At 39.1% G+C, this 23,338-nt stretch overlaps 1 protein-coding gene across 3 annotated transcripts in view; it reads right to left on the bottom strand.

Moving 5' to 3' along the window:
* TAFA1 (TAFA chemokine like family member 1) overlaps positions 1-23,338 on the bottom strand; it is a 488,787-nt gene that overhangs the window by 91,184 nt on the left and 374,265 nt on the right. For 2 of the 3 annotated variants that reach the window (XM_036869184.1, XM_036869186.1), the window contains one exon: positions 11,316-11,456. In XM_036869184.1, coding sequence (XP_036725079.1) covers positions 11,316-11,456 — 141 coding nt within the window. The remainder of the gene's footprint in view (positions 1-11,315; positions 11,457-23,338) is intronic. The other variant, XM_036869185.1, reaches the window with a different exon arrangement.

Below are 23,338 nucleotides of genomic sequence, written 5' to 3'. Positions count from 1 at the left end.
ATTCCAGGTTGACTTACCCTCCAACTTCCCCCAGCAGATTCCTGCACTGCTGGCCTTCTTTAAGTATTTGATTAGCACATTTCAGTTTCAAGAACTATACTAGGAACTGGAGATACACAGCTCAATTACAACACTATTGTTTGGCCCCTGCCTGTGTTTTCAGCCTCTTCTGGCACATGATCTCATTGTTCTTTGAGAAAACCACAGTGGTTTTCTCAAGTTCTTCATCAAAACCCAAGGCTTTTGCCCATGCTGTTCTCTGCCTGGAATGCTCTTCACCCAAGTAGCTTAAGTCACACCTCACATCTCAGACCTCTGGTCACTTCTTCCCAGAAGTTTCAGCTTCCCAGACTGCTTTAGATTCTTTGTGATCACATCCTCTCCGAGGACTGAATTCCTTTGCTTCAGAACATGTAGTTTCTACTTGAACCATCTGACGTATGATTAGAGTAAGGTCTGTCTCCCCTGCTGGACCGGAGTTTCTGTGAGAGCAAGGGATTAACTGTTCATCATTAGGTGACCAAGTGTTTGGCATAATTCCTGGCACATAGTCAATGCTCTGAAAAGAACTGCTGAATGAATAGGTGAGTCTCTCTAGTAGAGAAGATCATAAGTCAACAGAAGATTATAATACATTATGGTAAATTATGATACATATTATATGGGATATGCCAGGGATGCAGAGGAAGGCATCTATTAGTTTTGGGTTCAGTGGTTTAAGGGAGGACCTCTGGAGTTGGTGATATAACTTGGTTAATGAAGTTGGAGTCAGATGGGGTAGGGAAGGAGTGCTGAGGGCACATTTTAATCAGAGGGATTAATTAGGGTCAAGAGAAGAGTCTACACTGTGGCATTATTAAAATTAGGAAATGGTAACAAAATGATGGATTTGAAATATATGGGATGTGAATGATGATGGTGTGTATGTTGGAAAGGACGCTTAAGTAAGAGTCTAGCATGCCTGCATAATGGTATCATTCTCCAAGGAAGGGAATACAAGAAATCGGAGGTACTCTGAACTTTTTCTCCCTGTATTTTTGATGCTATTTCCTATCCATCATTTCTAGCAGTTCTTCATTGGGGGTCTCAGATCTCCTGCTACCATGCCTTGGAAGAAATGATTTAACTTCTCTAAGGTACTAGGTTCTTCCTCTATAAAATGGGGATAATAATAGTACCTGTATTATAAGGCTACTGTTGTGAGAATTACATAAAGTAATACATGTAATACACAGGGTCTGGCACATAGTAAGGACTCAATAATTATAAACTAGTACAATTATCAGTTTTAAACTAGTACTATAACGAGTGTCCCATATAGTTGACAAGACCATTGCCAGCTGACATGGACGGACTTAACCTCTCCAATTTGCAGATTAAAGAGAATGAGAATGATATCCAGAAGGAGCCCAAGATGAAAGGTGAACATCATCCGTGAACGCTATGATGAAAACCTACAGCCTGGCTCAGTTTTAGCTGCCTTGAGGACTCCTACTATGCACTCTCTGCTCTTGGATATGGTGACCCCAGTATATTATCACGATAACTTCCCTTTTCACTTGAGCCACTATTGAGAGGATTGATGAGAATAGGTACCCAGCATAAAGCAATATTAGTGTGTAGGCACCAAAGGAGATCATGAATGATCAGTTTTGAGTTGGCACTAGCATGCCATTCTAAATCTGAAGAAATGTGATCTTCCTTTGCTTGAGTGTCTGTTTAACCACGCAATCATACCAGCCTAAGTAATATTAGCTGACATTGAATTTGAATCCATTAAATTTTACCATTAAGTCTTTTAAATGAAGCAATGATGAAAATACCAAATAGTATCAGGGATTATAAATAAAATAGATGCACTGGGGAAGGTGAGAGTTTTCTACCAATGTCCTAGCTCAGCTGGAGATCTTGACTCCATCTGGTCTTGTGTAGTTGGTATGTGGAATTTCCTTTCTATATCCACCCCACCGATTAAGGACCCTAGGTTCCTTTTATCACTTCCTGGGGTTCACCTATGCAGGGTGGAAGGCTAAGGAGGCCTTAGGACACTGGTGGTTATGACTCCTGTTGGACTAGCAGTGTGCAACATGCTAGCTGCTATTCGTGGATCGTCTCCACTGGAAGGCAACCAAAAGGATATGAAGAGTGTCTTGAGCTATTGTGTAAAGTGCTTTCTCCACTGGCAGCTGGAGAGATGGGTCCATAGGTGGTAACACATCTCTCTGGCAGTAGTGACAGATAGCCTTTGCTCGAGTGGACCACATTTTTCCTACTCATGTGGTTCTTCTTTTCTCCCTCCCTGGGCTCATGGCATCCATATTAGTTTGGGCGCAAAAAAAAATCCTAATCCTTCAATTTTCTACCTGAGTTTCTGAATGACTTTTGAACTTAAACAATAAATATTATTTGGGCCTCTATTCTCTGGTCAGTGGGTAATTTATATCTTGCTGTTTGGGCTGGGAGTAGGACCTCAAAAATTCAAGGAGCTTGAGAGGATGGAAGAATACATTATTAATTTTTGAAAATAGTACTCATCTGCATAAATTTCTACATGGGCCTCAGAAGGGGACATAAGTTTTATCACTTCCTTAGGTGAAGTTATCAGAATCTTCCACATAGAAATGGACCGATACCCTCAGCAGCTTCCAGTGCTATTGCAGAAGGACAGGGCTATAGATTTTCCTAGAAGTGTGAAATAACTCACCAGCCTTGCTCGTTATTCATATGGACAGCACATTAGTGACACAGGACCCTGAAATCCTGCCTTATCTAGGCTGGAGCCCAGCTAGAGGCATGAGGAGCTGACTCAGATTTAGAACATTTTTTCCCCTTTTTGAAAATAAACAAGAATTGATCAAAGGTGCTCTCATATCAGACAAGAACAGGTCTTTGAAAACACCTGAGCTCTTTGTAGATAAATGGAAATCAATGACTTTGGAGCTGTGTTAGGGAAAATTTCTTGTTGATGAATTTGGAATTCTGTGTAACCAAGTACATTCCAACTAGATAACTGACAAAGATTTGGGATGTGCTACATGATAATTACACACACACACAACATACACACCATGACAAATGTTTGTGCAGAGAGTTTTGTATTTCTCAAGTGGCTACAAAGATGGGCTTTACGATGGGACTTACTATATTTAGGTCCAAGTATTTGCACTAAATATACTTTCATATTAGGTTTTCCCCCTGGAAAGGACATCAAAATCCTTAGAGGATTTCTTAGATGATGTCTAGATTCATGACCCAATCCTGTTGAGGAAATCCTGTTGTGAATTATATGTCTAAGAACTATAGCTAAATAAAATCACCGTAAGGAGTTGTAATGCATGCGATTTGTATTATGCTCCCCAAACATCCAGTCTCATTACAAAATTTCCTATTTATCTTCTTCCCTTTTGCTGAACCAAATAAAGAAAAGTGGCTAACTTATTGAGTTTGTAAGCCATTTATCACTGAGTATGATAAATATGTAATTTTCCTCTCCTCCCTCCTTAATACTGGGTATTACTAAACTTTTCATCTCTGCATATATTTGACTGATGAAACATTACATTTCAGGGTTTAATTTACATTTCTTCCCTTGAGTGATGTTGAGCACTTTTTCCATGTTTACCAGCCATTCTTTTACTGAAAGAGTGAAGTATTCAAGACACTTTCTTATGCTAAAAAATATAAGTTAAGACCTTTTTCTTATACTGTGACACCATTTTGATTTATTGAGTTTTATATGTTGTGTATCCATAGGCCTGAATGTGAATAGATATTATCTGTAAGGATGCACAGAAATCTGGTAATGACAGTTCCCTCTGGCGATTAAGATGCGAGAGGATTAGTAGGAAAGGGGAGGAGAGGGAGGATTACTCTTATTTTGATCCTTTCTTTGCTGTTTTTGGATACATGTATTTGTGTTTACATGAGGTTATTACTTTTATATCAAAGAGCAAATTTTTTCCAACAAATTAATTTGCATATTAACTTGAGAAGAGTAGGAAAATGACTCTGTGAGCCAGGACCATACATTCCACTGTCTTCAGGGATCAGGTAATTGACATCAATGTGCTAGAGCCAGGTGTATAATAGGGAGTGGTGAGGCCTGTGGGAAACTGGAGTGTCCCATCAAAGAGAAAGCAAAGTCAATTTTCCCATGACTCTGCCAACCTAAGGAATAGGTCTGATGGTAGTTTCTGCCAGTGGGCTGTCAGTTGGAACTTACTGCCTTAAACTGAAAAAAAAAGGGACACCCACTCCTAGAGGTATGGGAATATCTGAAGACTGAATTCCCACTCTCTTTATTCTGACAAGGAACAAACAGAGAGACAGCCCTTTTATTAGACAGTCTAAAAAGCTTTGTCAGTTCTTATACACCCTTCCTCTCATTCCACTTACTAATATACACTTGGATCCCTTACACACCTGGGCAGGAAGAGGTGCCAAGTAGGGGAGCAAAAGAAAATTTACATAAAATTCAGAAATTGTGCCTGAAAATGTCACAATTTTACTAATGATGCTATAAAGGACCTCCCTGTAACAAGAACAGTAAAATCTCCTTTCAGCAATGCCTCATGATGAAGCCAGTTGAGCTCAGTCTTCTGTCTATTAAACAAGCCAGAGTCTGCCTTGAAACAACAAGGCAAGTTTTAAACAGAGATGGTAATGAAGGAACCATACATAGACAGCTACTGTGGCATGTGGCCCTAATCCACTACAGCAATTCGTTATTTTGGTCTTTTATTATGTGTGGACGACAAACAACAAACGGCAGAACCAAAATAGGTCATCTTCCCTGCCCCCTAAAATGTTAATATGCGTGAATAAAAATAAGGGCTTTAACTTTTCCATACTGTATTTCTCTGGAAGGTCTCTAGATGATTTCCGAACTGCAGTTGAGCCTGACGTGTCCCTGAAATATTATAAATCTCATTACTACCAGGACCTGTTGTGCAGTGTTTGGTCAGCCAGTCTTAGGAAAAACACTAAGCTAGGGGCAAAGGAATTAGCAGTTGGTGTTGGAAGACCTAAAAAGCTTTCCTGGAAACAAAAACAAAAACACAGTCCATATAATCTAATACCAGCATGGCTTGAAGTCCATTTCATGGAACATTGGGTCTGCAGGCTATGAATAAGTGTTACATAGGAGAAGCCTCTGTGATCAAAAATGTTTGGGAAATACTGGACTAAAGTTCTATAAGTTTCTTGTCTGCAGAACTTCTCAGAGCCTTTAATATGCTATCCTATTTTAGAAGGCTAAGAAGGGGCTATATTATATGCAATATTTCTCATACATACTTCATGCTATTCTACAGAAAACTGTTGCTGAATTTTGAATTTCCTTCAATTCTCAGACCTTTTTCTCTATCATGACTGTCTCTAAGGAATACAATGGTATGCGGTCAAGAAAATTTTATTATGTATTTTCCAAAGGAGCAATCTTCAGAAGCAATTTTTATAAAGATTTTGGTACTGGAATCTCAAATAATGCAACTTGAAAAAAAAAGTCTCAATCTATGAAATACACTTTATTTTGTTAAAATTAGTTATACGCTGTGAGACTGAATACAAACAAGTTGTTTGGAAAAATGAATGAAGTCATTTTATGGGTAGGTGTTTTAATATTCCTTCTAAGCGTCCATTGTCTTCTCTCTCTCTTTTATCCCTTTCTCTCTAGTTTCTCTTTCCCATGCTCCTTTTTTACATCCCTCTATCTCACTGACTGTGGGTCTCCTTCCCTGTTATTCTGTTTGTTTTCCTGGGTCTAAGTTTTGTGTATCTTTCCTTTTGTCTCTTTTGCTCATCTTGGAAACTAAGTCATGATAAGTCAGGAACAAATTATCCTGATATATTGTGGGGGGTTTTCTTCACGGAAATAGCCAGGAGTATGATGCCTTTTTCATTATATTAACTGTACACTGATGGTTAAAAACAAAATAATCTGGGATCTCCATATCTATCAAACTTAGAAAGTTTTGTGATGTGAGCTGGTCTCTTCTTGTTGCTCTCTCTGGTTGGTAATCCAGTCTAAGTAGACAAGAATACCAGGTAAAATCTGCTAGCAATCAGTCATAGAAATAGTCACAAGTTACACTGAATGAGAAGGGAAGGCCTATCAACTTATCATGGAGATTTTTCTTAATTAGATTGATGCTAAAAATCCACAGTGAATTAAGACCTCCTCTACTAAGCAGTAGTTGTGGTGATTTTTTTTTTCACATATTTGTCTAAGTTGGATATATACATAAAGTACATGAGAATAAAATCCTAAAGAGAGAAAACTGCATGAAAATTTCCCCATCAAACAGTCATTTTATCCCCCCATGCCTTAAACAATGACACTTCAATCTTTCTCCAAAACTGAAACCATTATTTACAAAAATGTTTCTAATTGCTCAATGACAATGACCTTAGGAAGGGTAATCAAGCAACCATCTCTAAGACACAGAAAGGGAAGGGGCAGGTATTGCCCAAAGTACTGAATGTTTCTGCAAGTATCCACATAGCCGGACTTTCTCCTCTCACCCAGATATTTTGGTATCTGGCAAGAAAGCCTTTAGAATATAACTTGTGTTTATGTTTGATCCTGGTTTGCCTATGTTCGATAAATGGGCGCCCTGGAGTCAGACAGCCCAGGCGGATCTTTTGGCTCTGCCACTACTGGCTATCAGATTTCGAGCAATCTTACAGCCAGTCTCTGTGCCTCAGTTTCCTGGCGAGTAAAATGGAAATAATAGAAGGCTACACCTTACGAAGGTGGGGTTAGAATTAAATGAATATACAAACTTGAAGGACTTAGAAAAGTGGTACATGGTAAGCCTTCAAGAAAATGTTAGCCATTATTTTTATTATTGTTATCATTATTATTACTGTTTATATTCAATTATTTTTAAAACTTTGAGACTGATACTCTTTTTATGCCACTATAGATCAATTAGAATAATAAAGTATAATTTCACAAGCCCCCTAGAAATTCATTTTCATTTGTCTTACATCATCTACTTGGAAAAATTCTTCCCTTAAATAAATAATTATGTTTGAGTCATCGTCTTCTTGTGTATGAGTATTTTATTTTAAATTTAGTCCCTGGAAAGTAATTGGAGATTACAAAAAGACTGTACATTATATTTTTAGTTGGTCTCAACCAAAGATATTGAGTAAGGTGTCTCCCATCTATTTTGAGTTATAGAAATTAATGAAACACAATATCATGTGAATTCTAGTGTAACAACCTATATTCCCTCAGAGTAGTGCTACACACACATCCAACAGTATAATGCTTTCTAAAATATTTGCAAATGACTATGCCAAAATTTAAGTTGTTGAGTATGTTTTCTTGGTATTTTCAATTAGGCGACAGAGTATCACTTTTAAACTAAAAGTTCACTCCTTAAAAACCTCTCCAAATATCATGTATTATATTTTTGAATAAGTTGCTAAGATGATACTGCAAAATTTATGTCCCATTTTAAACAATCTGGTCTCAGATTGTGAATCTTAAAACAAACCAATATAAGCTTTTTAAAAAATCAAGCTGTGCCTCTGTTTTTGGAAACACTATAAAAAGGCAACTGACCTGCCATTTCAGAGAAAAGCAGATAACAGCAACTGGAACACTTACCATGGGAAATGCACTATGTAGAACAAAATATGTTTAGGACAAACGTGATATATGGATTGTCAACTGCTATCACAGAGAGAAACTGGTTTCTATCCATTCTTAAAATGAGAAAGGGAAATGCACGACACATCATAAATGTGCCAAAGTGGAGGCAATAGTTAGATAAACGGTGGTGTACCCACCCCCCGAAATCCTATGTAGTTATTAACAATAATGTTCTTTAAGAGTATGTATTAAGCTGGAAAATGTTCATATTAAAGGGAACAAGCTGTTGATCAGATACTACTATAACATTTTAGTTCAATAAAATACCTACTTTGTGAGTTTCTCTTTAATGATGGGTTAAACCTCAAAGAACATATACTTATTTTCTTACAAAGCGACGATAATCTCTGAGCAGTAATATTATGGGTGACTTTAATGTATGGATGTACTTCTGTATTCCTCAAAATTCCTATAATGAACATACATTCCTGAAGAAGACTTACCATCATTAATGATATCCAGGGTAAATAGTTTGAAGCAGTTCCCACAAAAGATAGTGGCTAAAATACCTCTGTATTGAATTAATATGAATCAAAACTTCATAAAATAATGTCTGTTTCTAAGCATTACCCACAATTATTAGTAAGATAGGAAATTGATACCATCATTCAGTGAGCACTTGAGGAGAACCAGACATTATGCAAAGCACATTATACACATGATTTCCTTAGTTCTCACCACAACCCCATGAAGCAGAAACAATTATCATTCCCATTTTACAGATGAGGAAACAGGTTAGGAAGCAAATGTGACTTGCCCAAGGTCATTCTATTAGTAATTGGTACAGCTGGGATTCCACTCATGTCTGCCTAATTTCACAGTTCGTGGTCTTAATAACTACACTGGAATTGTTAATTTATATACCCACTTCATATTTAATTTGCATGTAGAGATCTAGGCCATAAAAAGAGTTTTGATCGAAGTAACACATAGACTTTTCCCACACGTGCCAATGGATTCCAAGATTCTGGAGGAGTAGAATGCTATGGAAATTATAAATAATCAGCATAAGACTATAGAATACTCTATACTTTATTGACTTTTGCTCAGAAGACAGACACTAATAGCTCTCCTGCCTAAACCTACCACACCAAAGGGCTCAGAGTTTCCAAAGTCAAACAAACTTGTTCTGAGAGACAAAATGTTACCACTATGTGGCTTAACCTGTCACGGAAACTTATAGCCAAATGCCATTTCCCCCTCTGCCAGCATAGACAATGCATTGCCTTTGTGTCTTCCATCCAAATCCTGAAGGCAATTCTATTTCTAGATCATTAGTGATAGAAATGAACTGGAAACAAAATGGAGATTTATAGTTAACAGGCTCAATGCTTTCTTTGGCGGAGACTAGGAGAAATCATCATGGTTCTATAATGTTTATTGGCTTCTAGGGCCAAGAGTTGCTTCCTGTAAGAGGATGCAATGGCTTTTCTAGTCTAGCTGCCTGCCTTCCCTGCAGTGGGGGTGCCTTACTGTTCTGACTGTGATCTAGAATAAGTAAATTATCATGGTGCAAGTTTCTCAACCTCAGCTCCACTGACACTGGGGGTGGGATAATACTCTGCTGTGGGAGCTGTCCTGTGCATTGTAGGACGGTTAGCAGCTTTCCTGGCTTCTACACACCTGACACCAGGAGAACCCCTCTAGTCGCAGACACTAATGTCTACACCAAATGGCCCCTGAGAATTGGCCTGACTGAGAACCACTGATCACAGTGTATTCTTAAACCTGGATTTTTCACATCATTTTAAAAACAGCTTGACCTTCCCATGGTACAGAGTGCCCTATGAGCTTGTCCCTCTGGGTGTGGCCAATTGGGCAAAGATTGACAGATGGCCCAAGCTGGGTCAATCACATTCAGTCTTTTTGGAGAAGGCATTTAAGACACAGGAAGTGAGTCAAGTATACTTGGATTATACCATGATGCTGAGTGAGATCAGAGTTGGTACCACAGAAATAAAAGCTTCACACAAATCCCTAAGTTGTGGGAGAGCAAAAGTTAAAATCCTTGAAGGGGGAACCAGTCTACAGAGAGGAGAATGAGGGAAAGAAAGAACAAAAACAAAGAAAACAAGAATGGCAGCTGCCTAAATAGTTTATGAATCCTATGAAGTTTGGCTGAATTTCCTGTAACTGGGTTTCCCAGGATTCCTTTATTTTCTTAAAAAAAATAATTTCCCCTTTATTGGTCTAGCTTGTATGTGTTTCCTTTCTAATCACCTCATAATTCATAATGAAAATACATAACATGAGTCAATCTAGAAGTTGTCCTTCCCCCTCTGTATCTAGAGGTAGGATCATGGACCCTAAGTCAAGAGATTTAGGTTCTAATTCCTGCTTTGTGACCTGAGCAAGTGAGTCACTTCTCTGAGTCCTGATTTTCTTACGAAGAATTTGAAGATCAGCTCACATCTGGCTCTAAAATTATGAAAGATAAAGATGGGGAAAGATATTTGTGATCCCTTTGAACTTTCAACTCTCTGTTTGACAGGCATATAAAATTGTTTAAAGACGGTGGTCAAGACTTGGAATTGGAGTCAGTTACTTTCATCTCAAGAGTTAGTAGAGCTACAACTTATCAATCATGGGACCAATGGAATAGTGATTAACCCTTCTAAGCCTCAGTTTCCTTCATGTTTAAAATGGGAGGGAAAGTGTATCTGCCCCAGGGGTCCCCGTCTCCAGGTTTTCAAGCCCTTTTCATCCACTCCCATGAACAGATAGGGTTGACTTATATAACCAATATGATATTGTGAAAACAATGAAGGATAACTTCTGAGCCTCTGTCATAAAAGAAAAGGTCACTGTGGCTTCTACATTGTTCTCTTGGGTCACTCACTCTGGGGGAAGCTGCTGCCATGTTGGGAGGACACCCAGCTCCTTTGGAGAGGTCCATGTGGCAGGGGGCAGAGGCCACCTGCCAACAGTTCCGTGAACGAGTCATCTTAAAACCACCCTCCAGCATCAGTCAAGCCTTCAGATCTTGACTGAAACCACAGAAGGGACCCTAAGCCAGAACCATCCAGCTAAGCTAAATTCCTCATCCATGGAAACTGTGAGACAATGTTTGCCTTTTAAAGCTGCTAACTTTTGGGGGGAGGGCATAAATTGTTACATAGCAATAGATAACAAAGATGGGGGTGTTGGGATGAGTAAATAAAACAACGCATTAGAAATGTTTAGGACAGGGTTTGGTACATGGTGAACTCTCAGGGCACTTCTATCTGTTCATGAATGTATGTGAACCCCTAGAGCAGTGCCTGGCATATAGTATATGCTCATTAAATATGTGTTGAATGAATGTTAGGTATTATTTTTTTACTACCATTATCATCATCATCATAATCGTACATAACCTCGATCCAAAATCAATTCCCAAATGAGTTGGACCCTCAGAATTATAGACTTGAAAAGATTCTTTACCTTATCTTCTCTACACAATGGTCAACCAACAGCTATTTGAAAATGCCAAAGCCAGAGAAACAAGAATTCAAACTCTATGCGGAGGGCTGGCATTTGTCTAACTTTGCAGCACTTTGGATGCACCTTCTTCATTATCCTGAACCATATTTAGATGAAACAAAACATATATATTATGCACAGTAACGACGCAGATGAACTCCTAGAGAGAGGGGTAAAGCCAGCTACTTACCATCGACACAGGAAGGTCGGTTTCTTGTCGTTCCAGCCACTTTCCCGGGTAGACAGGAACACTTGACTGTTTGTGATCGCTCCTCAATACGGTTCTTATTACAACATCTGTGTGCAGCGATCACTTCACATGTCCCTCCTTCTGGCAAGAGAGAAAGAATCAGGACACTGATTAGAAATAATTCAGTGGGCATTCAGGCATGTGAGGGTATGTGCGAAGGGGTTGGGGAAAGTGAGAGAAATAAAAGGAAGAGTTTCTATGAGGTACAGTTACTGTGGGATTCTCTCCCATAACATGTATATATACATGCATACAAGATTATGTACAAGGGATGTCTCATCTTGGAGATGTCTCATCTTGCATCACAGCAGTACTCTTTAAATGCAACAAAGAGCACCAATGAAGAGCTCTCAAGAGGCAACATTTCCCGGCTGTATGTACGGAGAGGCAGCAGAGTAGTGAATGCCTGGAGCTAACACAAAATAAAGATGCTACCAGATTTAAATGCATTATATTTGGGGAGCTCACCCCTGTGTTATCTTTGCATTTAGAATTCTCTGTTCTCCTACTAATGATAAGCAACAGACACTCCAGTGGTACAGAATCTGCAGTGGCAAGAAAACTGCCCAGAAATGAGCTCTCCTTCCCAGCTCCTGCTCCTCTCAAGGGGGATGAATAGAAAATCTAGTTGTGCAGTCATTTCCCCAGTCCAGATCTCATCCAAAAGTGATAGAAAGGATCACTGGAGAACATCATCATGTGCTTTAGATGGAATCTCAAATTACAGACCGAGGCACATGGTTTCACTTAATCGTTACAGGTCAGCCATACATTCATCAGAATTTAGTGGCAACTTAGGATATGCCACTGTCTGCTAGGTTCTTAACAGGTGCTCTGCTGGGTGTGTCAAATGTCACTGAGATTCAGCTGGATCTTTCCAGGCCTCAGGACACCAGCTAAGCCAGTTCTCCAGGGACACAAAAGATGCTCCAAGTGATCAGAAACCAGGAATTAACTTTCCTAACATCAAGTTTTGCATTCAGGAAGGATGGTCTTCATTTGACAAGAATGGACCCATAACATTTAGGACCCTTGGCATTTAGGATTCAGTTGGCAGTAATTCCTCAAGCATTTATGAAGCAACTACTGTCTACAAATTACTATAAGGGATGTGTGTCCAGCCTGTACATGGTGAGCACTTAGGAAACATTGAAAAAAAGGAGCAGAGGGAGGGAAGACAGGAGGGAGGGAAGAATTTAAACACAACGCCATCCTATCCTGGGGCACTGGTCTCCTTGCAGGTTATTGGCTGAACATGGCAAGCGTGATCCCTTTTGAGGGTTGCTCTGAAGAACAGCCTCGACAAGCTGAACTAGGTACCACCTAGGACAGTCTTCTAGTGGATCTCTGGCTCATTCTCACCTCTTCCATATTTTTTCCCAAATGTTATTTTATTGGAGGCACATTTGACCACCCTACTGAAGTCATAATTCCCTTAGCCAGCACGCATGATCTCACTTTGCTCTGCACCATCCCCCGTCCCACACTCCACCACCAGGGTACCTGTAACTTTCAAATACAGCATATAATTTATTTATTTATTGTACTTATTGTGTGTTCCCCACTGGAATGTAATTTCCTCAAGGACAGGTATTTGTATTGTTTTCCATTAAACATTGTATCATTATTAGAATTTCAAAAGTACTTTTAGTACATATTTCATTTAAATGGCAAAATTGTTCAAAGATAGAAATAGGACGATTGTTATCTGTACTTTTTAGTGAGGATGCAGACTTAAAGCAGCCAAATGACATAGCCATAAAACTAATGGTGATAATAATAGTATTATAGGAGTTAACCATTTATTGACTCTTTACTATGTAACTGACATCATGGTAGATACTGTATAAACCTTCAATTTACTATATGCTCTCGAAAGCCCAATGAGCTTATGATTACCTTTTACAGAGGAGGCAACTGAGATCGAGAGCAGCTTAAACACTTGCTCACATTTTACTTAGCAAGTACCTGGCAGCATCCGGACCAGAATTCAGATCCTCTGACCCCATATATATGTTCTTTCCCCAGTCCCACCCTGGCACCCATACTGCCATTCCTCTGAAAAGGGACTGGGAATTGACAAGTGCTCCATTTTCATTAAAACCCTGTAAATAAAGTCAATGACCCCAGACCACATCTTCCTCAGGCTCACGGATGATGGATTTGCACACTGGAAGCCAGGGGTGTCGCTCTAAATAACAAGCTCATCTGGTCTTGACAAGTTGAACTATGGCTCCAATTACACCTGCTGCTCAGGTACACCAATGCGGAGCCCAGAACCAGGTCTCAGAGGACCACAGGACCCTGCCATTTAGAAAGTCTGATTGGCCCTGTCATACCCAAATCTCCTGATTCCCAAGGTTTACGCTTGTGACTGACCTACCCATAGTCAATCAGAGAAATTTAACCTCTCAATCTATTCTAACTACGAAAGCCTGGTCCACTGACTTGTAATGACAAAAAGAAAATTAGATCTTTGATAGGAAAAGGCTCACATCTGCGGTCCTTTGATCAGAAGTCTTCAAGTTATGCCTAGTGGGGCTTCATAGATTATCTGAGGGGGCTCAGTTATATCACTGGAGGAAAGGAGCAAGCAACTCTAGATACTTTATTTTTAATATTCAGTATAGTACTTCAATGTTTTATTTAAATGTTTTTTTTAACATTCAGTGTAATCCTTCAAAGGAGTTCCTCTGCTAAGGAAAAAGTGAAAACAACTGTACTTTGCTGATGATCAGCTCTAAAGCTAATATCAAATGACACGTATTTATTGGATAGATGGATGATGGAACCAGATGAAAAATGAATTACAAATCTGTCATGGATTATTGCACAATTATTTAACATGGAACTTACAGTTTTTCGAGAAGCTTAGATGTCTTTGCTACGGTAGTGTATAGCAAGCTGGTAAGATATACTCCCCCTTTCCAATTTCTATGTGTTTTTTTATTTCTTGGCTATATCAGAAGCCCACATTTATTTGGTCCACCCAGGACATAGTGAGAGGCTGATCAAATTCTGTGAAAAGAAATACATTTCTGGACTTCTATAATAACCACAGGGATAAAACTTTTCAAGATTCTCTGGAACTGACTATAGTCTTATTTACCTACTGGCCTCATCAGCTGGCTGCTTCAAAAAGGAGACTGGAAATCAAAATTTTCCCAGCTTTGGCCCCCATGAAAGGACAGAGTTAGGTTTGTCATAACCCTTTCTGGAAACTAGAAAATTGTTCTTTTAAATCTATTTTATCTGCATTTTAAGAATGACCTAGTGAACTGTCCTTTCAAAACTAACTGCCAAGGTTATTGCCGAATCATAATGATAATATTTGTCCTGTAAGTGTCTTTCAGTCTTTGGCGCCAATGCCAGTCCATTCTAAATTTTATCTCAATCCAAGTCAAAATGATTTCAAGATGATCTATGGCCTCTCAAAGCAAAGTCATTTAAGTGCTCAGAAAATTGAGCTTTCCTTTCTTGCTTATGGATTTCTGGAAACTCGCTTCTTTTCTGGATTTCACTCAGCATCTGTAGATCCAGCAAAGAAGACAGGTGAAGTAACCTACTAGCTAATGGCAGAGAATGTGTCACAAACATAAGCCAGTGTGGAATTTGTCTGTGCTATTCAGACTTTCTAGGTTGCTGCTTGTATCACCACCTTGTCTATAGAAAACACACCTAAGATGAAATATAAGAAATTAGCCTTCTACCCTAAATCTAGCATTGTAAGGGGTCGCATTGTTCTTCCAGATTAGAAGGTAAATACAGTAATTATATGACTAATGCAGGCCAATCTGAAAAAGTTACCTGTGTTAGATGGACATCAATTTCCCACTTCTCCCTCCACGCAAATTTTTAAAACAGTGGCATTGTTTCCCGCTCCCCTTGCCCAGGTTCCCCAGATGGCAATGGGAGAGTCCCCCGCAGGGAAGCTCCCCCGGGCAGCTCTCCACTTCCCCTGTCTGCTCTTTCTTTTGGATTTGTCAGCGCTCTGAGTACACTATCAAAACCGATTTTTAACAGGAAGAGAAAGGTCCTACTACCCAAAAAGAAAAAAAAAAAAGACAGCATTTCAAGATTATTTCTGGCAGCAGCAACACTCTCTGAGCTGGAGAAGTTAAAAAAAAATGCCAAGTCCAATATGCTCCCAGCAATGATCCCTCCTTCCCAATTCAGTGCATCACTGTCTTGCCCTGTACAAGTGCGGAAACACAAGAAGATGAATTGCTAAGGATAATATTTCTTTTAAAACAGAGTTCCCACAGATGACAATTACATGTCATGATGGAAAGGAAGGATGAGATTAGGAATGATTGGCAGGCAGATGGCTAAAAACTTGAAGGTTGGCATCTATGGACATCTAATAGAAATAGCTTATACCAACCTACCTGATTGCTCTGAGATATAAACTGGGTCAACCATTTAAAAATGGGCACTTGTGGGAGATTGCTAAGGTCTAATCCTTTTCATCTGCCAGGGAATTTGACGTCCAGTAGCATATTTTGGTGTTGATGGTTTCATGTCCATGACCAAGCATAGCCAATCAATTGGAAATTATCACAACACCAAGTTTTCTGGGAAAGAAGATGCTGGGTGAGATTGTAAAGTTGAAATGGAAGAGAATTATCTTTTTTTTTTTTTTTTAAACTTAAGTCTAAACTCTGTATTATGGGGGGAGGTGGGGTCCCTGTATTCACTATTCAACTCTTCTTCAGGTGGTCTCCTTGAATCAGATTGTAAGTTAGATTTCCCTGCTATATGATCCTACAATCTCACATAATTATCCCATAATAATATTCACAATGCATTGTTTTGGCATTTTTAAAGAATATTTCACTTTTCTTATCTCTACAAGAACAGCAAGTTTTCTGTTTCATTACTCTATTACTGAGCCCATGTCTGGCCTATAGATATTTGCTGAATGAACCTCTTCCCCAAAGACTAGCTTTTGCCCCTGACTGTATGCTCACTTAAGTAAGCCAGACTTTTCTTTTATAGCGTGTCTCCTAATTGGAATGATTGGTTTACTAACTGTCCATCTTGTTGGGCTGGACACTCTTGTGATGGCAGGGACCACATCTTGTTTACTTCTTTATCCCTAGTGCCTGGCGTAATAGTTGACATTCACACATTCGCTAAATTACTGAATAATTAAATGACTGAATGAGGGATAGAAGGAATAAAGGGAAGAAGCAGAGGAGGGAAGAAGGAAGGGAAGGATGAGATGGGAGAATGAAAGAGAAAGAAAGAAGAAACTAAGAGAAGAAAAAGAAGAGAAGAAAGACTGACTATAAATTAATCCTCTTTGGGGAACTTTTCCTGAGTATCCACTATGTGATCTTTTCAGAAAATAAACTTGAATGATAAATGTAGCTTTTGCAAAGAAGTGACCTTCTAATACACCTTCCAGAAAAATCAACTTGGAACTCTGGTTTGGGGGAGAGCCAAACTGTACAAAGGAAAAGCTTTTCATTCTAAGTGAAATGACTGGAAAATGAAATAGCAATTAAGAGTAACCATAAGGAAACTTCAGTCCTCATTAATTGTTAAGCCAGGATATATCTGCTTATAGTCAAAGCCGACTTTTACAGGACATGAATAAAATGTGATTAAGGAATGTTAAGATTGACATGATAATACGGATCCTTGCCTTTTCACTTTATTGCAAATGGTTCTTTTCTTTAAAAGCTGTTCAGTGTAAGAAAAAGCACAGGTTCTTTGAGATTCACTTTTGTAGGACTTCTTGATCAAGGCCTTATAAATAGCTCTCTTGGAATCTATTGTAGCGGACGTCAGAAATGCATATTTAGGACTGTGTTAAAAATGCTTTATTGACCCACTGGAAGCTCCAAGTGTCTTTGTAAATCATTGACAAGAGAGACACTGATGGATCTTTAAGCATGTCTTGGTCAAGGAGGGCAAAATGGCCGCTTGATTTTTTTATGTTTGAGATTAAACAAATTACCATCTCCTCTGTCCCAGGGTTCCGGGGTATATTCAGGATAGACAAATGTAGGAAAAAGAAACAAATTCTGGGGCAGACAACCATGTTTTAGGCAGTATAGCATAATGAATAAAATAAAATATTGTAGAATCAGGGCCGCAAAGTTCAAGTCCTAAATCAGCTTCCTGTTTTTCTCCATTCTATGTCTCAAGATTCTCCTCTGTAAAATGTGGATAATAATAGCATTAACTTATTAGGGTTGTTTTGAGGACTAAATGGGTATAAGAAATAAATAAGTACAGACAAACTGATTATAATAATACTTGGCTCAAAGTAGGCACTAAACTATATTCTGCTGTTAGTAATATTATTGGGATCATTTTCTTTGACTAGATCAGAATTATTTGTGGAAACATATCGGACTCTTCGAAATTTTTTCCCTCTTTTGACCAACACGGACCATTCCCCACACCCATCTCCTTACTCTTTCCCCAGGCCAGTGGTGGGGAACAACATTTAGACCTCACCAGTCCCTTGAGATAAGATTGCTAAAGGTACTGTATACTACAGTAAACTCAACAAGCATCCCCTAGATTTCCCCTTTATAGTTTTTAAAGAAGAAGATGGCTCAAACATTGGATAGGTTCAAACTCCTACTGTAGAAATCATTTTGAATAACTGCTCTAACAACATGGAAATATATTTTACTCAAAGATATACCAATGAGGTTACAAGAAGAACATTCTTGGGGGCTTCCCTGGTGGCACAGTGGTTGAGAATCTGCCTGCCAGTGCAGGGGACACGGGTTCGAGCCCTGGTCTGGGAGGATCCCACATGACGTGGAGCAACTGGGCCCGTGAGCCACAATTACTGAGCCTGCGCGTCTGAAGCCTGTGCGCTCCGCAACAAGAGCGGCCGCGATAATGAGAGGCCCGCGCACCACGATGAAGAGTGGCCCCCGCTTGCCGCAACTAGAGAAAGCCCTCGCACAGAAACGAAGACCCAACACAGCCATAAATAAATAAATAAATAAAGAAGAACATTCTTGAATCTTTACTGATCTTTATATACTACAGAACCTTTACTTGTTTCCAGGCAGGATGCCTTGGATGGCATTAGGGAGGGGAACCCAAGTAATGGTTTGGGTATCAGACTGGCATTGTGCTATTCTCAGATCTGCCGGAGAATGTGTGTTAAAATAAGGCTGAAAATGTAACATCTCCTCCTGTGTATTTTTTGCCCCCAAATTTGTTTGCCTGATCTGGATCCGCTGTCAATCCATTGCAAATTAATGCAATCATTGAAACAGCTTATTGCCCAGTAGGGAAAGCCACTGAAAGGCTGGGTGGGACATTCACCCTGGATGTTGATGTAAGTTTCTGGTAACTAAATCACAGTATCAGTGCCCTTCAGCTTCCCTGGGTTATGATCTCAAATAAATTAATCAAATTCTATTATGGTGATTAGGGAAAGAGTTGGAATGAAATAAGGCTTAGAAAGATAGCTATATCCACTCTTCCCCTCTAAGGTGCAACATTCTCAATCTAAATCCTGTTAGGATTTCTCCCAACTCTATCCTTACACCAACATCACTCATCCAGCTGGGTGATAGCTTATCAGGTTTTCCTTTTCTATTGCTAGCCTTCAAGGCTGAGAGCAATATGCAAACAGTTCCTTGAAAAGAAAGAGGCAACCCTGTTTTACAGAAGCCACACCTCTACGTATATTAATTTCTTTAAAATTACCTGAAATACTGACATGAAAGGTTGATTATATTAATATATAAATCTTATTTGAAATAATCAACATCATTTGAGTTACTAGCTGGGTGACTTGGAGCAAGATGTAACCTCTAAGCCCTGGTCCCTTGTAAGTAAGATGCCAAACTTAAGGAATGTTGTGAGGATTAGAGATTGTGTATCAACAGTAATTAATACACTGAGCAGCACACAGTAGGTCCGCTATAAATAAGAGCTGACATTCTTCTTATTGTTAACCTAAAAAATGAAACCCAGTTTCAAAAACAGTACTGGAGACAGTTACATCTGACATGAGTTTTGATGGAAGGACAGAATTCTGAAAGGCTGGAAAATGGAGGCATTTACGTTTCAAGCTCCAAGACCCCCCGTCAAATGTCTGAACTGTTTGTGCAATGATGGGTGGTCGAACGTGCTTTCTCCTTTGCATCCCTGCCTCATCTACTCTTATGTCTTTATTCATTTTTATTCTGTTTCTTCCTGATATTTATTTAATGGCATACAAGCAGTAATACACTCTGAAAAGGAAGCCCAATAATAATTATAAACTTTAAAAAATTCTCTTAAAATGAGATTGTTCTATTATCTTGCATGGGTAAGTGTAATGGATGTTAAAAGGAACATGGGAAGCAGCCGCATAGCACAGGGAGATCAGCTCGGTGCTTTGTGACCACCTAGAGGGGTGGGATAGGGAGGGTGGGAGGGAGAGAGATGCAAGAGGGAAGAGATATGGGAACATATGTATATGTATAACTGATTCACTTTGTTATAAAGCAGAAACTAACACACCATTGTAAAGCAATTATACTCCAATAAAGATGTTTAAAAAAAAAAAAAAAAGGAACATGGGTGGTGATGATACACCATCTCCATTATTGAAACGTGAATGGACAGCAGGCAAGGTGATGACTCGAAATCCATCACCTCTAAACCATAACTATTTTATGACATTTTTTCCTCCAGCTAAACAAAAATACATGCTATGGAACAACATTCCTGAGTTGGCTTAGAAGCAAAGACAAGAAGATCAAGATACAATTTGAGATAATCTAGGGAGAAATGACTCTGAAATTCTATCCCCTGAAAGAAACATTTTCACTTTAGGTTCTAATGATCCCTGGTGGGTCCTCTTCTGAGTCTTAAATTGATCTTAAATTCTAAGTCCTTACTTTGGTACCCACAGGAGAACCACATGAAAATCCATAGATATGAGCTTTTACTTCCGTCTATGGTCTAATTACTCTCAAACTCCTAAGTGAGTTATCAAGTGTTATGGAAATCTGTTATACAAACAAAATTAGCATTTTGCTTGTGTCTATTGAATTCTATTATTAAGGGTTTTGTAAGGCAGTGGTCTCTACGATATCAATGGCTGGGACTTTCCTAAGTCCTAGAGGATCCATGTGTGGTAGGATGGTTAAAAGCATAGCATTTGAGATTGGATTTTGGAGCCATACTGGTTGGATTTAAATGCTGCCTGCACCCTTTGTGAGCTGTATTATCTCAGGAAAAACATTTAAGCTTTCTATTCTTAGCTTCCTCATCTGTGAAATGGGGAAAATAATACTTTCATGATTAGGTTGTTGTGAGGATCAATGAGTAAACACTTGGAGTGCACTTAGAACAGTGCCTGAAGTATAAGAACAAGGCAAGTGTTTGCTATTAAGAGTCTTGCTATTATTAATTTTAGCTGTTGTGGCCATTAGAGCTTCTCAATGACTATCTCTGGCTCTCTTCCTCTGGGCTTATGGTAGTTCCTAGTTCCCCTGTGGGAGGTGGGTCCATATGACTATTTCTGTGTTAAAGGGAGTGATGTGTGACTTACATACCAAGCTTTTAATCCCTTATGGAAGATTCTCCAGGGCTCTCTTCCTGCTGGTGTGGTAACCAGAAGTATTTTAGATCAGGGATCAGCAAACTTTTTCTATAAAGGTCGAGGTAGAAAATATGTTTGGTTTTGTTGGTCATCTGATCTCTGTGGCAACTACCAAACTCTGCTATTGGAATATGAAAGCAACCACAAACAATACATAAACAAAAGTGTGAGTGTATGCCAATAAAATATTATGTATGGAAACTGAAACTTGAATTTCATGTAATTTTTAGGTGTCACAAATATTCTCCTTGTGATTTTTTCCCAGCCTTTGAAAAACGTAAAGATCATTCTTAGCTCATGAGCTATGAAAAACAAATGGCGAGCCAGATTTGGCCTATGGACCAAGTGTGCCCACCCCTATTTTGGTTATTGGCTGCTCCAGCAGTTCTAGTTCCTGGGTAACTCCTCCAAACACAACCCCTCTGATGAACCACAGTGGGCGTGTTGCTTGATCAAGAAATAAACCTTCATTGTTTTAAGCCAATGAGAGTTGGGGCTGGTTTGTTATCGCAGCTTAATACAGCCTAATCTGACTAATATATTATTCTTTAAGATGATGAGAATAAAAGAGGTATATTACCCCCTCAAGAGTGCTTAAATAGGTTCCGTAAATATGTTTAACAATAACTAGGGTGGAACGATTCCAAGGCTTTTACCCGGAAAGTACAGTCTTTCAAATCGATGCCTTCCATGAAGAACTGGAATGAGATACAGCTGCTCAGCTTCCTCCTCTGTGCAAATACATCACCCAAGCCAAGGATCTGGCCCTTGTCATCTGGGTGTTTTATTGGTTTAGCTGAGAGGTAATCATGAAAGTATATATTTCTTTATATCATGAGATAGTGCCTCTCCTCCACAGCCACAGAGATCAGAAAACACACATTTAGGGGAAAGAAGGCAAACAGAAACTGTGATTTGTGTTACACATTGTAGAAGTCATTAACTATGACTCAGGTAGAAAAACTTATTACTTCTCTTTTTGACAGTGATGACAATTTAATAGTATTTGACTCTACTGAGTTACATAAAGCGTCCGGAGGCATTGAAAAGGACTGTTTATCAAGATGATAAACAAGGTTTCATTTCCTTCCTGTCTGCATGGATGTGATCAGAAGTCTAAGGCCATCCGAAATCACTTAGTCTGGCCACCAGGCAGACGTTAAGCTACTTGGGACCATCTGCACTTGAAATGAGCTTCATTTAATGGACCTGCTGGATCAGGTCAGCACTAAGGAAGGAATGTTTGCATGAGTACATGAGCACTGGGGCATTCAGTATGGACTTGGGGGCTGAGGGAAGGGTATTAGTCCTACTAAAATCCTGCTCTCTGGGAATCTCATACTCACTAATTTCAAAACATACAGCCAGTTTTGCCTTCTGATTTGGGTAAAGCAGGCTGGATAAATTCTCAGCATGCTGGGAATAGAACGAGTTTGTATGGGTGAGTATAATAAAAAACACTTACAAAATAAGTGTTTGTTCTTAGTATTGTTATCATTATTATTAACTGTAGGAGTCATTAATGCCATTAGTCAATTCTACTCTGTAGTAGTTCTCTATTCTTTTTACCTGCCCAGCAAACACTCCCACTTCTGCTGGTGACTGCTTCGTTGTTTTCCTTATGGAGCCAATGGCTTTGTTCCCCATTCTCAGCTCATGGGGTTTTGAAGTTGTTGGTTCTACCCCTGATCCAGAAGAGGGCACAAGACTCAAGACTAGCTTAGTGGATTATGCACTCTCTAGGGACCAAGCGAGTGTTACAAGGGCTGGTACCTAGCTCAAGCTGTACACAGTGAGATCCAATAGTAAAACATTTATTCTTGGGAAAATATAGTTTTTTTTTCTACAAGTGTTTCTGATGAAAAGATATAAATCTGGAGCTTGCCACTATCTTAGTACCATGACAGAAAAGTGTACAAATGAATGGAATCAACAAAGAGAGAAGCCAAGTGGAAAAGCGGAGTGCTTCCTGCCATGATTGTTAGTGCTACTTGATATAGCTGTACCTGAAGCTGGTAGCTGAACTTTAGCCAAAAAACACTTTATTTTAAAATTGAGTTTGAATTATTTTTTCTACTAATTGCAATAAAGAGTCATGAAGTACAGTTATACTAAAGGCATTAAGAAGATTTTCTGCAATTATCTTTTCTTCTTTTCTATAAATTTTATTATATGGAGGACCCTATGGTAGGTACCAAAATTAAACCAGATATCACCCTATCTAAATGCCACCTCCTGAGGGAAACCTTCTCTGACTTCCCTTATTAGGTCACTCACATCTCCTCCCTCCCATTCCAGACTCTCAGAGCACTGTGACCTTTTCCACTTCAGCACATCCACAACTGAAAGTTTACATGTGTTTGTTAAGTACTTTTTATCATTGTCT

This window comes from Balaenoptera musculus, chromosome 11, assembly GCF_009873245.2.
Source record: "Balaenoptera musculus isolate JJ_BM4_2016_0621 chromosome 11, mBalMus1.pri.v3, whole genome shotgun sequence".
NCBI classification, from domain to species: Eukaryota; Metazoa; Chordata; class Mammalia; order Artiodactyla; family Balaenopteridae; genus Balaenoptera; species Balaenoptera musculus.
Note: the sequence above shows the minus strand (reverse complement) of the source record. Positions and strands in the feature narration are given on the sequence as shown.